General features: G+C 43.4%; 1 protein-coding gene across 7 annotated transcripts in view; it reads left to right on the forward strand.

The window, feature by feature from the left end:
- Positions 1 to 24201, forward strand: part of STARD13 (StAR related lipid transfer domain containing 13) — a 220364-nt gene that overhangs the window by 172288 nt on the left and 23875 nt on the right. For all 7 annotated transcript variants that reach the window (XM_043891735.1, XM_043891740.1, XM_043891736.1 and 4 more), the window contains exons 4-5: positions 11687 to 11750; positions 22499 to 23889. In XM_043891735.1, coding sequence (XP_043747670.1) covers positions 11687 to 11750; positions 22499 to 23889 — 1455 coding nt within the window. The remainder of the gene's footprint in view (positions 1 to 11686; positions 11751 to 22498; positions 23890 to 24201) is intronic.

The following is a 24201-nucleotide window of genomic DNA, read 5'->3' on the forward strand; positions in this document are numbered from 1 at the left end:
AATATTTTATATATTGCGTTTCTGTGCTGTGCTTAGTCACTTAGTTGTGTCCGACTCCTTGTGACCCCATGGACTGTAGCCCACCAGGGTCCTCTGTCCATGGGGATTCTCCAGCCTAGAATACAGGAGTGGGTAGCCTTTCCCTTCTCCAGGAGATCTTCCCAACCCAGGGATCGAACTCAGGTCTCTTGCATTGCAGGCAGATTCTTTACCATCTGAGCCACCAGGGAAGCCCATATTGTGTGTTATGGCACATAATAATTTGTGACAATTACCTGAAAGAAACCACAGACAAATCATGGGGAGAAGAATATAGATGATTACATAATAATCACAGTCACTTCCACCTTTGAAATTCTAACTTCATAAGTTAACTACAAATCCCAATAAGCAGTGATTTCATTTCTTCAAAACACAAAGTCCTGGAGAATTCCTTGGTAGTCCAGTGGTTAAGAATCTTCCTTCCAGTGCAACAGATAGGTTAAACTCCAGATCGAGAAACTAAGATCCCACATACCTCAGAGCAACTAAGCCTGTGGATTGTAACTATGGGGCCCATACGCTCTGGAGCCTGAGCTCCCCAACAGAAGCCCTCGCGTCTGAGCACCCAAAGCAGCCAAAGTATAAATAAATAAATAAGCCACAAAGTGCTTGGCAAGCACTCCTCTAAGCATTTTATAAATATTTACTCATTAAAGTCCCATAATAATCTTATAAAATAGACTATAATATCATTCCCATCTTACAAATGAGGAAACAGAGGCACAGAGGTATGAAATAACTTGCCCATTTATGGCTCGTAAATAGCAGTACTAGGATTCAAAGCCACACAGGCTGCTTCTGGCATTTTCCAAAGAAAGCTTAGGTCTTTTTGTGAAACACGATTTGGAGTGTTTTTTGTTTTGTTTTTAATTTCTTCCTTTAAAGGTAATTCTTCCCAAGATGTCTATGTTGCCTTGTGATTCTTCCGAATTTAACTTGTAAGTCCCAAGGTTAGAAATTCTGATTGCATTTGTACCATCTTGGACCTCAACTTTTAAAAATAATAATAATTAGAGTAAGAGTTTAAAACACACTCAGTCCTCTTGTGAAGAGTTTAGAACTGACTTACCGTTGAGAGTAGTGGCACTGTGTCATCTCTTCCTTAAGGTCACTCATCAAGGCTGTGTCTTGAGGGCCTTACTTTGCTGGGAGACAAATAAGACAGAATTTTCACCTGAAGTCTCAGTCCAGTGCTGTGGTTCTCAATTCGAGGTGGGGGCAGCATTTGATCCTGTCTCGAGGCCTGGGAATAGTTTTGCTTGTCACTACTGTGGTGATGCTCCTGGCATTTGACGGGTGGAGGCCGGACATGCTGGTCCCTCCCACAAGGCACAGTGTACCCCCCACACAAGGAATTATCTGTCCCCAGATGCCCATAGTACCTAGGTGGAGAATTGAGTAAGCTGTGACTTATGTGGACAAATGGTATGATCGCTATAAGTAGAGGTGCAGGAGAGCTAAGGGTGAAAGTGTTTTAGAGAGAGCTTCCTGGGAAAATGACCCTAAAAGGCCAGTAGGAATTACCCAGACAAGAACATATGAAATTTTGATGTGGTTATTTTGAACTTTCACTCTTGTTTCATTTGACTAATTTAATGTGCAGAAAAGGCATCTGCATCCCCACCCCCACTTTCCATCACAAACCTCACCCCAAGGTAGGCCATACAGAATGGGGGCAGCCAAGACAGGTACAGATATAGAAAGGTCCAAGGTAGGGATTTCATATATACATGTGTACATTTATAAAAATTGATTTTTATATTTTTTAATTGTTTCTTATATAAACTTTTCCAGCCACCTACTCAAAATAACTTTAGGAAGAATACCCAAGAAGCTACAAAGTAGAAGAGCAGGGCTAAAGAAGGAGTTTATATCTTTAATTTTATTCATTTCTCTCTCTATATATGTGTGTTTAGATATTTGTATTGCATTATTTAAAAAACATTAGCAACATTTTTTTAAAATGCCTTGCTTTGCCACATCAAAAATAGATGACCATGGCTATCATTTTGGAGTGTTTACTGTGTGCTGACTAGTATACTAAGTTCTTGACATTGGCTTCATTTTATCCTCACCGGAACCTATGAATAACAGATACTATTATTATCATTGCTGTTGTTGTTCGGGGTTCAGGGGCACCAGATTCCTCCAGGTTTGAGCAGCTGTGTGGCGGTGATGCCTTTCCTCGAGTCAGGAAACAGCGAGGAGAGAGACAAGAGGAGTCCAGCCGGGGTGTGAAGTGGGGAGGGGTGATGCGCTGAGGGGCTGGAGGTGCCAGGGAAGGTGTCGAGTGTGCGGCTGGGCATGTGGGGCTGGAGCTGGACAGGGCCCTCAGCTGGAGACCGAGATGTAATGTCATCCACGGACGAAAGGTATGAGGTCCTGAGAGTGAGACAGTAAAGAGAGGAGAAGAGCACCGGGGCTGACCAAGGGGGACCCCACGTCTATCCGGCAGGCAGGGGAGGAGCCAAGAGACGCCCCTCCGCACCTGGGAGTGAATGTTTCTTCCCACCCCTTCCCTCCGGGGGTTTTGCTTTCTTTCAGTTTTCTCAGAAATCCCTGGTATGACCCTTGCTTCAACCCAGCCTAATTCCCACTGGAGAAATTTTATCTGGATTAGATGCAAATTGTGAAAAGTTAAAAAGCTGAGGACACCCCGTCTGACTTCTCTAGTACAGGCGTAGGTGAATTTAAACTTTGAAATCCACAAACTGAAGAAGTCCAAGGAAACCTGTTCTTTTGTTTTTGTGTGCTTAGTCGCTCAGTCGGGTCCGACTCCTTGTGACTCCATGGATTGTAGCCCGCCAGGCTCCTCTGTACATGGAATTTTCCAGACAAGAGTACTGGAGTGAGTTGCCATTCCCTCCTCCAGGGGATCTTCCCGACCCAGGGATGGAGCTCACGTCTCTTGCGTCTCCTGCATTGGCAGGTGGATTCTTTACCACAGGCGCCACCTGGGAGGCCCCTATTTTGTTTTTAGCTCTTTACCTGTGGGCCACTGTGGCTAATGTCCTTGATCAATTTGCGGAGGGAGCTTGCACTCTTCCCCAAAACTCTCATCATTCGAGGCTATTGCTGATTTCAAATTATTTTCTGGGGATGTAATGTACAGCATGGTGACTATAGTTAGCAATACTGTATTGCATATTTGAAAGTTGCTGAAAGAGTAGGTCTTAAGAATTCTCATCACAGGAAAAAAAAGATAATAACTATGTGTGATGATGGACATTAAACTTATTATGATGATCATTTCAAATATCAAATCATTATGTCATACACCTTAAACTTACCTGAGGTGGTCTGTCAACTGTAAGTCAATTAAAAATATATATTATGCAACTCATACAGTGCCATGCCACATGTACATCCCCTCCCCCTTGAATATCATATAGCAAGATCAGTCCATGCTTTACCATCCCTCTCCCACACCTCCACTGATATCCAGGGCCAGTTTGTGAGGAGCCAGCGTTTCTGCTGCCCCAGGACCACTTGCTAGAAGAACAGCCAGAGTGAACAGCTCGGGAAGGGAGAGGCATGGCCTCCCCTGGTTCAGCTGTGGCCTGGTGACAGCCCCTTGCGACTTCCGATGACACCTTTCTTTCCCCCCAGACACCAGAAACTCGTCCCGCTGGATGGCCTGTGGTATCTAAAAGGCCTCGCCCTGGCCGAGAAGACACCAGACACGTGTCTGTGGCAGAGCTCTCCACCCTGCTCTGTGGAGTCTGTTCTGTGAACCACCGTACAGACAGGGGACCTTTCCCAGGCCCCGCAAGGAGGAGCCGCTGCTCCCGGGGGCGCTCACCTCTGGGCCCTGGACCAGGTGACTTGCTCTTGACCGTCTCTGAGGGCCACGCCTGGGGCACTCCTCAGCAGACAGGGCTGGAGACCTTTCATCTCTGACCCTGGTGAGGAGGGTGAGAAGTTCAGGCTGCAGCTTTAATCAGAATCGCACGTCAGAGATGAATCCGCACCCCTGCCTGTTATTCCTCTTGAGCTTTTGGCAAGAATATTAGAAAAATAGCCCAGGAAACTGACCATTAAGTCAGCATGGAAGACCTCATGAGCAGTCTAGAGTCTGGTAGTTTAAAGGTAAAATATGCATCTAAGAGGAGAAGGAAAGGGCGCCACCGCTCCCGTATATGCGCCAAGTGCAGAGGGCCTCTCTGTGTCTCCCCGGCTCTGTCACAGTGACCGAGTGGGACACCGCTCAGACGGGGCCCTGACCACCCTCCCCATCTCCCTCTGGTCCCCACGCCCCCAGCAAGCACCCTGCCTGCCTTTCCCTCATTCTCCTCCCGGGTGTCCCCTCGTCAGTCAGGGCAGCCCGGGCACAGCTCGCTGCACACTGACCCCATTGTCACATGTGTTTAGCTGGGGAGGTGAGGGACGCCCTCCAGGCTCCATAGTGCTCACTGCTAGGAGCCATATCTTGTTCGGTACATCATGGGCTCACGGTGCTCTGTGGCCATGTGCCGCGCAGGAATTCAATACATGTTTGTTAAATTGCATTGGAACCTGGAAGAAAATAACCTGTCAGTTCACAAATTATTTTAACGCTTCTATCTGTGAGAGGATATTGTGTGGCAATAAATTATTCATTTTCTCCTCAAATGCCCTAAATCTCTCTCCTCCAGAGCTACACTTCTTCACGGCAATCACTCACAGCTCAGCCTTCTACTCAGGCTTCTCCGAAGCTGCTGCCTGCGATGACTGCTAACCCAAGAGGCATATTTTTTGTTTTGTATCAGTTACTCTTAAATATTTGATACAATGAACCAACTGCTCCCTTCTCTCTGTAATGCTCCTTCTGTGGCTTCCAGGACCACTTTGAGCTGGTTCCGTGGACCTCCTGTATCTCTGACTACACCTTCCCCCAGCCCAGCTCCTCCTGCTCCACCCAGCCCTTGAGCATGGGAGTTTCCAGGGCACTGAATTCTCCCTGGAAGATTGGTTTAATGATTATGTATCCTCTGTGTATATCCTCTGCTTGCTGATCATTCCGAAGTGGGTCTGGATGTCACAAGGCATCCCAGCATGACCTTGTGTCTCTTCCCTGAATCCCAGTTCCTGGCCCCTCCCTACTTCACGGTTTTCCCTGCTGATTGACACAGGCACATTGGCAAAAGCCTGAGACCCAGAAGTCACCCTCTATTTCTCCCCGGCCCCCACGCTTCTACATCAGCGGCCAAGTCTTCATCTGCTCTTACTCCCCTTCTGCTCCTCTTTGCCATCTCTCACCTAAACTCTTATAACTGTCTTCCACAGTCATTCTTCTTCAGTTCCTTCTCCATCCTGCCCCCAGTTTTGTCTCCGGCATGCAGTGGCATTGCATTACTCTCCTAACTCCTTCAGTAGCTCCCCTTTGCTGCAGATTGCTCTAACGTCTTCATTTTGGTTCTTCGTGATCTGACCCCTGCCCATCCCACCAGTGATTCCTGCTCACATCCTTGCAGTTCCGAGACTAGGGCACTCCAGTTAATGACTGCTGGCTTTGCCTATAGTCCTTTTCATCTGGGCAGCGAATTTCTCTCAGTCCTTCATTGCCTTGCTCAAATACTGCCTCCTCTGGGAGGCTTTGTCCTTCTGCGTCCTGAGAGTTAATTGCTTTTCCTTTTGTTCATCATATTTATATCCCACTCAGAACTGTGAGATCCTCATGGGCAGGGACCACATCTGGTTCACCTCTTCATTCCCAGCCCCTCGACTTGTTTCTGGAACATGGTGCCCACTGTCAGATGGTTGTATCTCAGCTTCTTCTCTTCCTGTTGACTTTCCCTACAGAATTTCAAGTTTCACTTTTAAAATGAGACTTCTGACTCTTTCTCCTTTACTAATGTATGAACCCTTCTAAAGCCTTCTGAAGACAACAGTATAAATTAACAGGTTCTGGTAGCCATGGACATTGTGGGCGGTCGGTTTGAAAGGGTCAAACTGCTTTGCTTATGTCAACACGTAAATCCAGTTTGCCCAAAGCACAAACTGCACAGCTTCAATATGCGTCATGGGTTTCCACTTTCCATGGAAAATGTAGCGAGGGGAAGGAAACTATCATTTATTGACCAGCCTGTGCAAGGTCCAGGACATGGGCTGTCATCTCCTAGGCCTCCTGGATCCTCCTTGAGGAGGCTGGAGCGGAGAAATCTCTGGACGGGGCAAAGTCCAGCTGTCTAGCTGCTGCATGGTTCCCCTGAGCAAGTGTTTTCTCTCAGAGCCTTAGTCTCCTCATTTGAAAATAAAAGAGGTCAGGCCAGTCGGTCCCCAGAGCCTGCCAGGTTCTAGTATTTCCTTAGCAAACATTTACCCAGTGGATTCTCTCTGAACCAGTGCCTGTGCTGGGCATTAGAGATGCAAATGAGGTGCAGCTCTCAGCCCGTCATATTCAGTGGGGAGAATAATTCTGTTCTTCAGACTACACAAGGTCTATTGTGACTAAAGTCAGTTGCTGATTGGACCAATGTAAACAAAGTATGTTCAGTTTAAAAGAAAAACCTACAGAGACTATCATGTATAAAATTTCCTGCTAGGTTTCAGGTGGATTAGAAGAATAAATTATGGTTCCTCTCAAAAGAGGCTCTAATCCAGTGGAAGACACACTGTTCATGCAGCGAAGAAAACACATTTTATAATTCCTGTTCATGCAGGGATAGTTTTCCAGGCCACCAGTGACAGACAGCTCAGGTTTTCCCAAGGGTTTTATGTTACTTATCATTAAGTGATTTTTATTGTTTGTTGTTTAGTTGCTCAGTCTGTCCAGTTCTTTGCAACCTCAGGGACTGTAGCCCTCCAGGCATCTCTGTCAGTGGAGCGGGTTGCCACTTCTTCCTCCAGGGGATCTTCCCGTCCCAGGGATGGAACCCGCCTCTCCTGCATTGGCAGGCGGATTCTTAACCACAGAGTCACCTAGGAAGCCCCATCATTAGGTTAGAGGGAAATAAATGCTGATGCTAATATTTGTCCTAAATGCAGCCTGGCTGTAGTCATAGAATTCATGGTGGTTTTGATAAAGGGCTGTGAATCCTTCTGTTATATGACATGTTCTTTTACCTGAAGCAGCCAGTCCTTAAAGAGGCATCTCCATCCCTCCAGGGTGTGTGTTTTATCCATTTTCTATTCTTGGAGAGTCTAGCCATTGTTTACCTTATAGAAGATAAATACAGACTGATGCTACACCATGCTGGGAATGTCTGCCTAGTCTCAGGTCACCGTAAAGAGTGTTTTTCCTCTTTGTCTTTTGTTCCCAGCTTAAAAAATCAGTTGCATTTTTTCAGCTTTATTGAGGTATAACTGACAAAATTATAAGATATTTAAAGTATATGGCATGATGATTGGATAAATGTATCCATCGTGAGTGGAAGAACTGAATAGTTGTGCATATGATATTTGAAATTGTATCCAGAATTTCTAAGATGTCTTTAATCATGACAATTTTGTAGATAGAATTGAGTACTAATAACAAAGTAGATTCAGAGCAAAAGAAATGCAGATCACTTTACATCAGTAATTTCAAACTCCAAGAAATAAAATGACTTTTAAATGAACAAAACAAAGATTACGTTTTTAAATAATAGGTTTTATTTTTAGAGCAGTTTTAGACACACAGCAAAATTAAGCACAAAGTATTCGGAGTTCTCATCTACCCACCTGTGGCCACATATGCACAGCCTCTCCCGCCATTAACATCCCCACCCAAGTGATACCTTACAGCTGTGAACCTACACGGACACATCGTTGTCACCCAGAGTCTGTAGTTTGCATAGGCTTCAGTCTCAGCCTTATACATTTTATGGGTTTTGACAAATGTATAGTGTCATGTATCCACCATTATAGTATCATACGCAATATTTCATTGCTCTAACCATCCTCTACCCTTTCTGTCCATCCTGTGATTCCCCTCTCCCTCCTCACCAATAGTAACCACTGATCTTTTTACTGTCCCTATAACGACTGATCTTTTTACTGTTTTGCCTCTTTCAGAATGCCATATAGTTGGAATCATATAGTATGTAGCCTTTCAGATTGGCTTCTCTCACTTAGTAATGTGCATTTAAGGTTCCTCCATGTCTCTTTATGGGCTGATGGCTCATTTCTTTAGCGCTGAATAACATTCCATTGTCTGGATGTACCACAGTTTATCGGTTCACCTACTGAAGAACCTCTTGGTCACTTCCAAGTCTTGGCAATTATGAATAAAGCTGCTATAAACATCCCTGTGCAGTAGCACCTCACACCCACTGCTATTGTGGACATGTTGGCTGCAAAAGTTTGGTCACATTGTTTTATATTTTAAGTGTATGTGTCCTTTAGAAATACAATATTTGTCTTTATGGATTAAAAAATAATTCCTGTGCAAGTTTTTGTGTGCAATAAGTTTTCAACTCTTTGAGTAAACAGCTAGGAGTATAACTACTGGAATATATAGTAAGAAGATGTTTAGTTTTATAAGAAACTGCCAAACTGTCTTCCAAAGGGGTTGTACCATTTTGCACTCCCACCAGCAATGAATGAGAGTTTCTGTCATTCCTCGTCCTGGCCTGCATTTGGTAATACCAATGTTTTAGAATGTTGTTGTTCTAATAAGTATGTTATGGTATCTCACAGTTGTTTTAATTTGCAATTTTGTAATGATATATGATGTGGAACATTTTTTATATGCTTATTTGTGACCAGTGTATCTTGTTTTGGTGAGGTATCCCAATTTTTGTCTGTTTTTTTAAATTGGATTGTTTTATTATTTTGATTTTAAGTTGTTTTTTGTATTTTTTAGGTAACAGTCCTTTATCAGATGTGATTTTTATGAATATTTTCTTCACACCTATGGCATATCCTTTCATACATTGGACAGTGTCTTTCACAGAGTAGAAGTTTTTAATTTAATGAAATCCAATTTGTCAAGTATTTATTTCATAGATTATGCCTTTGATGTTGTATCTAGGAAGTCATCACTAAACCTAAGGTCTTTTAGATATTCTCCTATGACATCTTCTGGGAGTGTTACAGTTTTGTGCTTACATTTAGATCTGTGACCCATTTTGAGTTAATTTATGTGATAGGTATAAGATCTGTGTCTAGACTGACTTTTTTTTGCATGTGGATGTACAGTTTTTTCAACATTGTTTGTTGAAAACCTATCTCTTCTCCATTGTGTTGCCTTTACTCCTTTGTCAAAGATTAGTTAGCTATATTTGTGTGGGTCTATTTCTGGGCTCTTTATTCTATTCCACTGATGATTTGTCTCTTCTTTTACCACTATCATACTGTCTTGATTACTATAGCTTTATGGTGAGTCTAAAAGTTGGGTAGTGTCAATTCTCCAACGTTGTTCTTCTACTTCAGTATTGTGTTGGTTCGTCTGCAAGCTTTTTTCAAAATATTGCAAATCTCAAAAAAAATTTCCTATTTGTTTTTTCATTTGGCTCCACCAGATCTTAGTTGCAGCATGGAGGATCTTTAGTTGCGACATGTGGGATCTCGTTCCCTAACCAGGGATCGAACCTGGGCCCCCTGCATTGGGAACATGGAGTCTTAGCCTCTGGACCACCAGGAAAGTCCCTCCTGTGTATTTATTGACAAAAAAAAATGTGTGTTTGAATGAACCCACACTGTTCAAACCTATGCTGCCCACAGATCAACTGTACATAATGCATCTCAGATAACACTTTTAGCTCTTAGGTAGAGACCTTCACACATTTGGAACTGGCTATCAGGTACAGGAGCAAAGGACCTGAGGGAAGATAGCTTCAGACGAGGTGATCAGCTTCTAGTCCATAACTGCCTGTCACAGTTGACACTGATGAATGTCTAATAAGTGGGTAAACTGGAGATGGCTGACTTTAAGTAAATATCACAATAAGAAGCTGACAAGAAGAACTATTTCAATGTGAAGCATTAGTGAAACCAGTTTAACAGGCTGTCTGTCTCCTGCCTCTAAGTAAAAGATGAGACGGGGCTGAGTACGACCAAGAAGAGGCAAAATTCACAGACATCGTGGCGGTCTAATTAACAGGAAGATGGCTCTGTTATCTAGCTTGGGTGACTTACTGGTGATGCTGTTAATCAAGACAAGACTTTAAACAGGAAAAACAGGTTTTGAAGAGAATACAGTGAGTTCAGTTTTCATAGGTGAGTTTGAAGGGCCAGGAGGACCCCACAGATGAATGAGACTAGTGAATAGCTGAAAAATGTAGCTCTGGAGCTCAGGTGGGGTGTCCAGGCTAGAGAAAGGAGATAACCGTCATCAGAATCTAGTTTAAGAGCTGATATCTCTTTATTCCTATGCAGAGTAAAAAGAACCCAGATGATGTGGTGGATGTTACAGTCAAACACATGATAAAGGGTTAGCTTTGAAAAAGAGTATAAACATCTTGGGCTTCCCTGGTGGTGCAGTGGCTAAGACTCCATGCTCCCAATGCTGGGAACCTAGATTCAATCCCTAGTCAGGGAACTAGATCCCTCATGCTATGACTGAGTTTGCATGACATACAGTCAAATAAATAAAGAAAAATATTTTTTAAAAAGAATATGAACATTTCATATGATGAAGGAAAGAAATGTTAAAAGAATTAATGACTTAAGCTGTATTTTCTCACTGGCAATGGTCTGTTGAGGAATTGTGATATTTTTCATGATCTGAGAATGAATGCCAACAGAGAGAAAAAATGAAATAAATGCTGGTTAGCAATTTGAGGAGCCCAGCTGAGGGAGAATTTCAAAATGTAAGCATTGCTATGTACTAGTCATCACAGACCGCTAAAACAAAATACCACAGACTGGGTGCCTAAACAACAGAAGTTTAATTTCTCACAGTTCTGGAGGCTGGGAAGTCCAAGATCAAGGTGCCAGTGAGGTTTGGTTTCTGGTGAGGACTCTCTTCCTAGCTTGCAGACAGCCACCTTCTTGCCATGTCCTCCCATGGCTGATTGAGAGAGAGGGAGGGGGTGTTCTGGTGTCTCATCCTTTGTTCAGTCACCAAGTCGTGTCCGACTTTTTGCAACCCCATGGACTGAAGCATGCCAGGCTTCAGTCCCTCACCATCTCCCGAAGTTTGCCCAAGTTCATGTCCATTGAATCAGTCTCTTCCTTTAAAGACATTAATTCTATTGGATTAAGGCTCTACCTATGACTTCATTTAACCTTAATCACTTCTTATTCCAAATACAATCACATTGGGGTTTAGGGCTTCAAACTGTTGAGTTTGGGAAGGACACAATTCAGTTCGTGGCATATATAATTCAGCACTATAATGTGAGTTCTTTTCCCATTTATACACAAGAGCAGGAGAGAAGAGAGATGGTTGAGTTGATCCAAATTTGGGGATTAGCAGGATAGACTGGAGAGAAAGTCAAAGTGGCAGATGAAATGAGGGGCTGGTGAAAATATGGCTTAAAATTACTTCCCATGGGTTCCAAGAATGATGAAAGGGAAGCAGCAAGGATTGGTAAGCTTCATGGAAGGTCCTCTCAGGTCTGGAGGCTGGAGAACAAGAGGGAACCCTTTATCATGTACCATCTCTGGGTAGTGTCCTTTCTGGGGATGTGATTGGTTGTTTCTGCACTTTCAGCTTCACTGGCAACCGATGAGAATCATCAAACTGGAAAGATTTAGGTTCATTAGTGATAGCAATGATCACATTTTTCTTTCTTTTTAGACGACTAAATACATTGAACAAGTGTGCCTCAATGAAACTTGATGTGAACTTCCAAAGGAAAAAGGTAGGTATAACTTACTACACCTTACTAAGACCATGTCTGTACCAGCAGGACAAGCTGCATTCACAGATTAAAAACAACATGAACCTAACCAAAATTCTGAAATGACTGACCGTCTATGTGTTTATTCTCCAAATATCTCGTCTTATCATAAGCATCATGAATAAGCCTGATAGGAACCTAGGCTAACATCTGTTTCACTTTGCTTTAGTTTTGATCAGAGGGTTTGCATACAAACATAAAACGCCTTGTTTGTGATCATCTTTCAGAAGTTCGTTTAGTTGTAAATGTCCACTCCATATTAGACTCAAGTTCTCCAGTGATTTGTAGATTAAGAGAATGAAGAACAGAATCTATGGGGCGGGTCATGCCAGGTGTCTTCTGCTTCATTCTTTCCTATGGCATTTTGTTTCAAGTCCAGTTCAGGATGTGTTTATTGTCAGGCTGGTTCATTTCATCGTGGTTGAGCAGGTGGAGGGAGAGGGTAACAACAGGATTCAGAACTCGCCCGTCTCTCCATTCTCACCCCTTGCCCTTTTCTCTAGTCACAGGGGACGTCCTTCAGTTTCCAGAGTCACTACACTTCCTCTCTCTTATAGGACTTTGCAGGCATTTTTCTCTCTGTAGGTGTAAGGCTGGCAATTTCAGTTCTGAAACAAAGCTATACTTTATTGAGCACTTACTGTTTTCCACAAGCTATGTTATGGTATTTCATACATTGTGGCAGAGGGTCTCTGTTTTCTAGAGAAGGAAAATAAAACCTGAACTGGCTAAGTCCCTTGCCTGTGATCTATTAGATGGTGGAGGAGCAGGGTTTCAACTTCAGGTGTGTCTGACTCCAAAACTGAGGCCCATAACCACTGTGCTGAAAGACCTCTCTTTCTCACTGAATTGATCCTTTTAGGAAACTCAGAACTAAAATCGTTAGCTACTTTTTTCATTTCACATCTTCAGTATGTAACAAGTCAAGCCTCACTATATTTTGAAGAAGCAGAGAAAACATCCCTTAGTTTTAAGAAAGTGTTCTTTATTCTGGTCTACACAGAGAAGTCATTACAACCCATGGATTTTAAGTCACTCCCGAGTAACCAAATCTTTAAAAATAACTTTAGCCTGACTTTCTGCTCTAAAATAGCACCCAAAAAGAAGCGCAAATGAATTTTGGTTGACCTCACCTTCAAAACAATTTGGAGTTTGAGCTAGGAACCAAAGATTCAAGCTAAGGAGGTAAAATGGTGAAAAACAATATCCAGAGAATATATTAAAACATGGGCAATTTGTCCGGGTCAAAGAAAATGAAAAATGTGGGAATAAACGTCCCAACAGCTGTCTGGCTGAATAGAGCCCTTGAGAAGTACATACACTGAAGCAGGAAGGTCAGATGTTGTTTTGGTTGTAACACATGGTTCTTATTAAACCAAGCACAGCCACGCCTGTGTGGCTGGTCTGTCCGGCTGCCAGTGCAGATCCTTAGCTGCTATGTATCACAAACACAAATGCCAAAAACTAACGACACGATTTGTTTTCAACCAAGTGGTATGATTGAATTCTTCCCTTATCACCAGCATTTCAAAACCCACACGTGGGACAGGCTTGAATAACATGCATTAGGCCATGTTACCTTCGCAGAAGCTCCTCTGTAAATTGGTCCCTTCGGCATTCTGACATTCTTAATTTATGCCTTACATTGGCTATGGTGGTGTATACACTTACAGTCCCTACTTAGCTGTGGGCCCCATGGATGCAGGCACTTGGATAAAACAGGGCTTTCCACGTTGTTACGTAGGGACTCGTGGCCTGAATTTTGAAATAAATAAATCCAGTGAGTGGTCTCCACCCACTCGTGAATCTTAGTCGTGACACGCATTGGGGGCTGTGGTCTAAGCAACTACATAGGAGACCCTGGTGGTGGCACGTGTCCCTGTGATCTGCTCCTTACACAAGTCACAGACCAGTCCTTTGTTGTTGTTCTGTCTCTCAGTTGTGTCCAACTCTCCATGGCACCATGGACTGCAGCACACCAGGCTTCTGTGTCCTTCATTATCTCCTATAGTTTGCTCAATCCCACGTCCATTGAGTCAGTGATACCATCTGATCAACTCAACCTCTGTCACCCCCTTCTCCTTTTGCCTTCAGTCTTTCCCAGCATGAGGGTCTTTTCCAATGAGTTGGCTCTCGCATCAAGTGGCCAGAGTATTGGAGCTTCAGCCAATCTTTTATTTTACTGCAAAAAAACACTAAATGCAGACTAGGACCAGGCTAAATAATCAAAAGCAGAAAGTGAAACTTGAGAGCCAAGCACCACAGGAGCTTCAATCAACTGTGGAATTAGTTTGTTTGGCAGAAGGGAAAAAAAGACAGTAGCGTTTCCTCTGGGTTTGTCCCTATTTTAATCAATCCAAGAAACAGAAACACAATGCTCACCTCTAATCTGCAGAGGCCCAGACATGTTTAATTCCCCAGAATGTCATCCCCAAATGGCTTCACCACCTGGGAACACGGTCATGCTTCTCCCTCCAGGGCCCCAGAAGGCTGTGTGTGCTTCTTAGAACTCTGTGGTGTGGTGAGCAGGTGCCACAGCCGGTACCACTGCTCATCACTAACCGCATGTCACAGATGCAGAGATTGAAGGACAGGGAAGCCGAGTAACTTGCCCAGAGCCACTCAGAAATGGCACAGGCAGGATCTGAACCCAGCTGTTCTGCCCTTCCTGGCCCTTGAGAGAGATTCAGAAATGTATTGTCATGAGCTTCTGGCGCTCGGCCTAAGACCCAGAAGGGCTTCCTCAGCAATATATACAATTAGGTATTTTTATTGTTGTTTTAGAAGAGGGATATTTCTTGCTTTTTGTACTCAAGTCCACAATTTATTTAATGTCTTCGTGGAAATTTACCTTTGGATCTCTCGTGGTTAAAAGAGCCATGAATTTCATTGCTCTGCTTTGAATTTGGTTCTCACCTGATTTTGTTTAATTCTGAAGAGTTTGGTGGGTTGACCCAAGATAGGGGAAAAAAAAACAAAACAAAATCCACAAATAGATGACAGTGGTGAAGCCTCATTCATACTTAGTTAGGCATGCACTTTCCTTGTACATCAAATGCCACTCACTCGTAAAGCACCAGGACAACTGAAATCGCACCTTGCCACTTTGCAGAAGAGAAAAGCAGCCCTCTAAAGATTCAAGATTACTTTCCCCATGAGAAGCAGGTAGAGTGTCCTCAATCTTGGCCATGCATCTCACTGAAAGACTTACTAAACCCCTGCATTTCTGAGAGGCTGAGGACCCAGCCATTGCCCACGTCTGGCCTCAGGCTTCTCCCCTTGCAATGCTGCAAGTGGCAGGGCCGTGCTTCTGAACAGGAGGGCTCAGACACTCAGCTCCAGTCAACTTTAATGGGAGATACACGTCTAAATTTCCATGTACTTGTGGAGTAGCCACCTCTTACATCTGTGGGCTCGTATGGGCTCCTGTTTCCAGTGTAAAGAGATGGTCAGATTTTGTTTAAAAAAGACAAAATCCTTCCCTTTGCAGTGTCTGTTTTTGGCATTTGTCTCTGAAGCATATATAATTTCAGTTACGAATGTTCTCACTTTTTTAGAAAAAGCCAAAAGAAGTTTGAAGTTTCCTCTAAATTAAAAACAACCAAGGCACATGCAAAGCTACTCTTGCTCAGAAAACGGTTTCTTCATTATGACCTACAGAATTCATACTTGCTTTATGATGACACTGAAATCCCCTCATTACAGTCAGTGTTAATGTGATGTGGGTTCTATTCAAAGTTAAAGTCAGAGACTGAAGACTCCAATGAGGATCTCTGCTAAGTGAGGAAAGTATGAGACGCTTACACATGACTCTTACCTAAGATTTCCTGAGGGAAGACGAGTGGCTTCAAAAGAAGGTCTTGGTTAAAGTCATAGTTTTAATAAAGCTCTCTGAAATCATGACCCCAAGGTGGAAAGCAACAAAGAAACCATGACTAATTGCCACGTTGCAGCCAGCACCTCCTAGCCTGGATGCCGTGGGCATTTCAGAGGAGCTGCAGCTGTTGTCAGGGGGCCTGGTCTGAGCCTCTGCCTGCACCCTCCCCCCCATTGCCTTTCATAACCTCAAATGTCCCACTAAATAAGACACCACCTGGCAGCTCCAAACAGCAGAGTCAAATGAGAGAAGTTACATTTCATTCCATCATTCCTTTGGTGGAGAGTAGTACATCTTACATTGAAGAGTGTTATGTGTGAATATCCTCGAACCTGGATCTTTGAGTGAGAGGAGCTCTTCGCTCATCTTTTCCAACCTCCTATCCAGCACAGGATTTACTTTCAGAGCATCCAGCAATTCACTCAGCCTCTGTTTATAAGCATCTAGACTTGAGTTCATTAAAATGCAAGGCAATTTATTTTTTCCTAAGTACTGGAAGTCTTCCATATAATAAGCTAAAAGTTGACTTGATGTAAACGTGCCCGTCTGATTCCAACTCGTCTCTCTGGAGAGGCACAGAATACAGATTTCTTCTTTGTCTAGACCAGAGCTCAGCAAGCTACTGCTCCTGCTTTGGTAAAGAAAGTTGTACTGGAATAAAGCCACACACATTCTTTTGGCTGCAAAGGCAGAGTTGAGTAGCTGTAGTGTTCTAATATTTACTATCTGGCCCTTTACAGAAACTTTTCTAACCTCTGTTCAATCTAGAACAAAGTTTCTTAAACTGTCTACAGTGAATGATCAATTTTTTAAAAAATTCCCAGCCTGCCACTGACCAAGATACTTTTGTAAAATTCATTACAAAACAATTATTAGAAACATGAATGATATTAGAAATATGAATGATACAATCATTAGATAATCTCTAATGATTGTACTAGAGAAAATACAAGACTAAATGTTTTATTAGGCTTTGAAGATACAAAATTGCATTACAATAAATATAACTGAAACAAATATACCAGGAAACAGAAAAGAATTACAAAAATTGTTCATATTTTTACTAAAAGTGTACACTTAGGCAATTAATATGAAGAATCATGATTGCATTTGCAACTTTTTTTCTGTTGTTCAGCTGTCAGAACTAAACAAAAAGTTTACTTTGAAATACCAATTCCACATATTAAATGTCTATACAACATTTCAGTCAAACACTATGACTATGAGTATTCCCGATGGTGAGTTTTGTTATCTAATTTAGGTTTGATTGACAGAAACCACTCACAGGGGGAAATGTGTATCTCAAATACTTCTTTGTTTTAATACTAACCATCATAAAGAAGCCAGTCCCACAGAATATGTTGAGTGGGTCTTACCTGACGGTCCAGTGGTTAAGACTCTGCCTTCCAAATTGGGGGGTTCAGGCTCAACCCCTGGTCAGGAAGCTAAGATCCCACATGCTTTGCAGCTAAAAAAAACCAAAACATAAAACAAAAACAATACTGTAACAAATTCAATACTGACTTTTAAAATGATACACATTAAAAAAAATAAAAATAAAGAGGTTTTTAAAGTAATTTTTAAAAGCTTTGGCTATTCTTTTTACTTTTACCAAAACGAAGTGAGGCTGTATTGTCAAACTTCACCTCTAATCCACAGTCACCAGCTAGTTTCTACAATAGTCTTTCTGTAAAACAGTGAATCCTGTACGTTATACACTTTGGGTTATGCTAGATAAACTGATCTTGAAATGTCACATGTAACATGGACCTTGTGAGCCCAGCACACAAGCTGGTCTCAACCCTGTTTAGTAAGACAAGTCCAGTAATCATGAACTTGGATAGCACAGCCATGCCAAATGGTGACAAATGGTTTTAGTACTTACTCTCAGTGTCTGAACTCACCTCACTTAAGACTGGTCAGGGGACTGTCAGCCCCTTGACCACACTTTGAGTTGTACTGTCCTCGAGTTCCTTTTTTCTAAACCAAACCATTAGTCCTTTTAATCATCCTTCATAGAAGGTTGTGATGTCTAGATCACTGGCCAACCTGATTACTCTACTCTAGAAATATATCCCATTCCATGGGCCCCTTAAGCTGTGGCCCGTTGTTCCTAATGTATGTTACCGGTGCAGAATACAATGGGGCTGCACCTCCCAAGTGTTGAGATCCATGCTTTTGGTCAGATATCCTAAGGTGAATGTCTTGGTTTGGTTACCACATTACATGGTTAACTCACATTAAGCCTAAATCTGCTACAGTTCTCAAGACTGTTGATAGGAAGGAAGACTGTTCCATCCCACACATCCTGTAATAGATTTGTAAAGTTAAGTTCTTCGTGTTTAACTTCATGAAATTTCATCTTATTAACAGGCCATCCTTCAATTCTGTTAAGATCGTTATGCATCTCAAATCAATATTCTCTAACAATAATTAGTTTCATCTTGCACTTTAAGATTTATCTGGCATTTTCACGTATACTCTCTTTTGATTCTATTGGCAAACCATGCCAGATATGGGTTGTTATCATTTCCATTTTACAGCTGAGAAAATTGAGTCTCAAAGTGAGTGCCTTGCTTAAGATGGCTTAGTGAGACCTGAATGGATGGGATGGGGGCGGGGTGGGAGGTCCAGAAGTGAGAAGAGAGACGTGTACTTATAGCCGATTCACTTCATTGCACAGCAGGAACTAACACGACACTGTAAAGCAGTCGTCCTCCAATTAAAAATAAACAACAGCACAAAGAGCACCTAGTGAATAATCTGTGCCATCTTCACAGTTTAAAAACATGGATCCTTCTGACTCATTCAACTTATTCTTAAAATGGACACAGCCTGGAGGCGTCCTGCGTCATTTGCTTTCAGTCTTTCCATCACCCTCTCTGGTGGAGTTACTCAACCAGCTACTCACAAAACGCTCTGTAGCCTCCAGCAGTTTGGTGTCTTGGCCTTTTGTGAGTTCCTGGCTGAAATCCAGACACACGTGTCCCTAGTATTTCCCTGGTTTACTAAATTGCTGAGATAAGAGAATAAAGTTAGTTTGGTGTGTCTTTTTATCATAAAAACATCTGACTCCTAGAGGTTTCCATTTTGCGTTTCTAAATAATCACAAACTATTTGTGTCTAGCCTCAAAAAAAAAAAAAAAAAAAGATGAAATCTGATCATCTCCTAAAGAGTACACCTTACATTTATTATTGGAGAGTCTGCTATGTCCCTGACCATCTGCTGGTCCCTGAGTATATAAAAAACTAAAACTGTGGTGTTTTTCATGCTGTGAATCAAGGCCCATTGGTAGATTATCAGATGAACCTAATGGGTTGCAAACAACATTAAAAAAAAATGAAATGGACTAAACTAGAATATAAAATATCAGAAGATAAAGATAACTGTGATAGCATAAATTTATGTATTTATTTATTTAGCTTTAGTGTAATTTGTATATGTGCCTTGAGTTGTGCTGGAATTTTTCTTTCTTATGAGCAGCTAACATATATTGAGCACTTAGTATGTTCTATATACTGTTATCAGTGCTGTATTACTTCCTTTTTTCCTCCCTCAGTTTTATTGAGACATAATTGACATATAGCACTGTATCAGTTTAAAGTGGGCAACGTGATTTGACTGACATACATCATGACTACCACAGTAAGTTTAGTGAATATCCATCATCCCAGAGATACAATGCTAAAGAATAGAAAAAAAAAAAAATGTTTTCCTTGTGATGAGAACTCTTAGAACTTACTCACTTAACAACTTACATATATAACATACACGGTATTCATTATGGTGTTTTACCTTGCATCTCTAGTACCCATTTATAACTTAAAAAATGTATTTCTTACTGTATGTCACTATCAGTAGTTTCAAAGATCCTGCACCAGTGGGAAAAAACAGACACAGAATCATGTCAGTACCCTCTGGACGTACTCTGATAATTGCACACTAAAGAAGATAGGTATCTTTTCCTTTTTTCTCTGTTTTATTTTTGTTTTTTATTGCTTTGATTTTTGTTTGTTTTGATTCAAACCATCTAAATACTGCAAAATTTCCCTGAACTGTTTGCCTTTCTCCCCAGGAGTTTACCACTTTTTCACATGCTTCGGTTGGGTTGTAAATATCTCTTTTTGCCCAGAGCCAGTATAATAAGCTCTTAGAGCCCAGCAGACAGGAGCAGGCTTTCCATCCCTAGCCCACAGTGCCCGGCTTGGCATCTTTTCTAAACCAACATAAAGAAGTCCTTCTCCAACTAGTATGTGGTTTGCTAGCATCAGTAACCAAGTTTGGGATTGCTTTAGAGAGCTCATTGGAGCCAACACTAAATGCTGTAGTTTCTATTTTAAAAATCTGTATTTTCTTTAAAAGCATATCCTTCTTTTGCCTTCTCAGAAACTGTTTGCTAAGAGGTTTTTTTCAGAATGTTTACTTAATATCAACTTCTCCTAGCTTCCTGAAATATGACATGAAAATCCAATAAACTCAACCCTCAAACTGTCACAGTACCTGATATTTAAATAGCCCTTAGATGTCAGGGTTTATTGTATCCATCACAGGGAAAGAGGAGGTAGAAAATGCTATGAAGAAAGGATATTTTTGAGTCTTCGTCCTAGAGTCTTGCCCTTTTTCCATTTGTGCAACTTTTTAAGCTCTTTCACCAAAGTTTTATGCAACTTTCTTAAAACTCAAAGCTAATTTCCCACCATGCTGCCACAGCTATGAAATTCTCTGTGATTGCCATGGTTTTCTACTTTCTTCCACCTTATACTTGAAAGTTCAAATTTGTTATGTAGTCTAATCCCTGTGAACCTAGATTTTCAAGGAATAAGAATGGAAGGATCCCACATTCACTGACTGAGCATCTGTTTATTTTTCCTTGAAGACAATATATTGCGATGTCCAGAGGAGTTAAGGTAGCTGCCAGATATATAGAAAGATGGATAAGATCTTACACGGACAGGAAGCACAGATGCAGCTGAACAAACATGAGAAAATAACAAATAAGCCAAAATACCCCTCAATGAAGGATTAGTCAGTGCGTTATTTCATGTAATCCCCGAAGCAAACCTATGATGCAGAACCAATTTTCAGTCCCATTTTATAAATGCCATTTTATAAATGATAGAAATGCACTTTGGAGAGAGTAAGCAACTTTCAGACAGTCACCTAAGTCTAACTGGTACTGCTTGCAGTGGCAACCAGGTCTTAGAACCGGATGCCAAGGTAAAGTGAAATAACACTTAGTCCAATTAATATATATATACACACACATAGAGAGGAAGAGAGCAGTCACTCTCCACTCGGCATTGGGGAGGATATAAATATGAATATGACACAGAAACGCAGGCCCTGGACCTGATGAGTTTATCTGTAACAGTTGAGAGTAGGTGCATGGGACATGAGATTAAGATAGCATTATAATAAATGTTACAATAAAGATCTAAATGCTACAGGAGCACAGTGGAAGCATAGTCACTGCCTTGGGGCTGTCAGGAATGCATCAAAGAGACCCATGAAGCTGACCCAAGAATGGTCAGGGACCAGGGAAGGACAGGGGACCATATAAACCTTTTAGGCTCTTAATCCTGTCACAGAGCTGGGTATTGGACCTAGTTGCAGGTCAGGGAACAGAATGCAGGAAGATGGGGAGGAAGCATTAAAATAAGAAAAGCACATTGGGGTCAGGTTGAAAGAGCTTCAGGTTGAAAGTCAGGTTGAAAATGCCATACTCAGACTTCAGAGAGCTAAGGGGAACGAAAAGTGTCTAAACTGGGAAACCCTGTGATTGCACTTGGATTACACTGTGGAAAGTCGTTTAGATGGAGAGGATGTTGGCCCGGTTTTTACTGTAATAACGCAGCCAGAGGTGCCAAGGGCCCACACTGGGGAATGAGAGTGAAGATATGAACGAGGGAGCAGGTTTGAGAACCATGTCAGAGTCGGGTCTTGGTAATACACATAATGAAGAGGAGGAAGGAATGGGTGATCCAGTTCATCTGGAAAGGAAATTATTTATATGTCTGTGCTGGGCCGGGCCCAGGGATTTGCAAAGATAAACAAAGCCATTTCTGGATTCAGGGAACCCAGACTCTTCTGTCTCAGGGGCTACAAATTCAGGCAGAACCCAGACGTAAGAGAAATGTGTGAGGTGTATGACAGGGCAAAATGGTGGGGCCATAGCACCCAGATACCCATGTCCCAGGAAGGAACTCGGATCCAGGGCTGATTAAAAACAAGAAGGCTGGCCTGGTGGTGCTGGCTGGGATGGGACCTTCCTCCACCAGGAATCTCTAGAATGGCTCCCAAATTTCCACTTCCAGGAATTTGGAGATAATTTGGCTGTTAACTTGCATGGGAACATATGCTAAGAATCAAGTCTGGGAGACTAAGGAGTATTGGCTTTGAGATCTAGTGACTCTGAGGCTCAGAAGAGGAAAGCTAGAAATATGGTCCTAGGGCTCCATAAAGAGATGGAAAGAAGTAAGTGCCTTCTATGGTAAGATTAAGTTTCTACTCAAAAAGGGAGAATTGCAGGTGTTTTATATTTAGCCTGTCTAGCCAGATGGTAATTACATCCTCTATAATCGGTCCATGAAGCTTCTTATAGAGGAGGGAAGGAAAACTGAAGGGAAGAGCGCTGGACGGGTTGGGAAGGGATCTTCCAGCTACTGGGAAGGAAGAGGGCATCCAGGACAATAAAGATGGGGGAGGGACCAACAAAAGGGTCCACCCGTGAGAGGGAGGGAAGGAGGAGGCGGGGGTGCCGTGCCCACGCTCCCTGGACTGCCCTCTCCACCCCTGCCACCCTTACATTAGCATCCTGCTGCTGTTTTCCAGGGTGACGACTCCGATGAGGAAGATCTCTGCATCAGCAACAAATGGACTTTCCAAAGAACCAGCCGCCGGTGGTCTCGCGTGGACGACCTCCACACACTGTTTCCTGGAGGAGACAGAAATGGGTTGTCGGGAGACATTAGGATGAGAAACACGACCAGCAGTGAAAGCGTCCTCACAGATCTGAGCGAGCCTGAGGTCTGCTCCATTCACAGCGAAAGCAGCGGCGGGAGCGACGGCCGCAGCCAGCTGGGCGGGCACGGCGCCAGCCAGGAGGCCTTTGAGGGCCCCGGGCAGTACTGCGCCGACGGCCCGGTCATGCTGGACGCCGCGCTGGTGGGCAACAGCCTCCTGCCGTCCCCCAAAGACGGGCTCCAGCACCCTTTGCATCCAAAGAATGAGAAGCCCAGCCGGGCCAGGGCCAAGTCGTTCCTGAAACGCATGGAAACGCTGCGAGGGAAAGGCACACAGGGGAGGCACAAGGGGCGGACCGGGGGCCTGGTGATCAGCGGTCCAGTGCTGCAGCAGGAGCCCGAGTCCTTCAAGGCCATGCAGTGCGTCCAGATCCCAAACGGACACCTCCAGAACTCGCCCTCCGCCACCGGCAGTGCCGGGCTTCCTGGCCCCGCCAAGTGGGGTGCTGAGAGCAGCCCCTCGGAGAACAGCAGCAGTGCGGGGAGCACACCTGGCCTGAAGGAGCGGAGGTGCCAGGAGGCCCACAAGCGCGGGGGCATGTACCTCGAAGACCTGGACGTGCTTTCGGGGACAGCGCTGCGGGACTCGGGGGACAGAAACCACCACGCACACGAGTTTCACTCCCAAGAGAACTTGGTGGTGCACGTCCCCAAGGACCACAAGCCAGGAACCTTCCCCAAGGCGCTCTCTATCGAAAGCCTCTCGCCAACAGACAACAGCCACGGGGCGAACTGGAGGACCGGGAGCATCTCCCTGGGCAGACAGCCCAGCCCGGGGGCCAGAGAGCCCAGGCTCATGGGGTCCTGCCACAGGGCGAGTCGGGTCAGCATCTACGACAACGTCCCCGGCTCCCACCTGTACGCCAGCACCGGGGACCTTCTGGACTTGGAGAAGGATGACCTCTTCCCTCACCTGGATGACATCCTCCATCACGTCAATGGGCTCCAGGAGGTAGTGGATGACTGGTCCAGAAACATGTTACCCGAACCACAGACACACAGCGCCGGAGAGGCTGGCTTCTCCCCCTTCCCCTCTCCCAATCAGATCACCTTGGATTTCGAAGGCAACTCTGTCTCCGAAGGTCGGACCACACCCAGTGACGTGGAAAGAGACAGAGCGTCTCTTACTGAGTCAGAGGCCGCTGGGGTCAGAGAAAGGAGGGACTCGGGAGTAGGGGCCTCTCTGACCAGGCCAAACAGGTTGGTGGCATGGCTTTGTGAAATGAGGTTTAAATCCATTTCATAATAATTATGGTCTGTTTACTTAACAAACATTTATAGAGTACCTTCTAAATGTTTAACACTGGTCTAAGTGATGTATGCGGTTGGGAATTATTTGAACAGTAGTATGTCTTTTGTGCAGATTGAATCCATGTTAACTCACATTTGTTTCTCCCAGTGTTTACCCTTTAATTCAATCTTGGTTTTATGCAAAAAAAAAAAAAATTGAGCTTCTTATGTGCAAAGCACTGATGACAAGGCCCATTGCCTGTGCACAGGCTCTTCCCATGA

Source organism: Cervus elaphus, chromosome 30 (assembly GCF_910594005.1).
Source record: "Cervus elaphus chromosome 30, mCerEla1.1, whole genome shotgun sequence".
Lineage (NCBI taxonomy): Eukaryota > Metazoa > Chordata > Mammalia > Artiodactyla > Cervidae > Cervus > Cervus elaphus.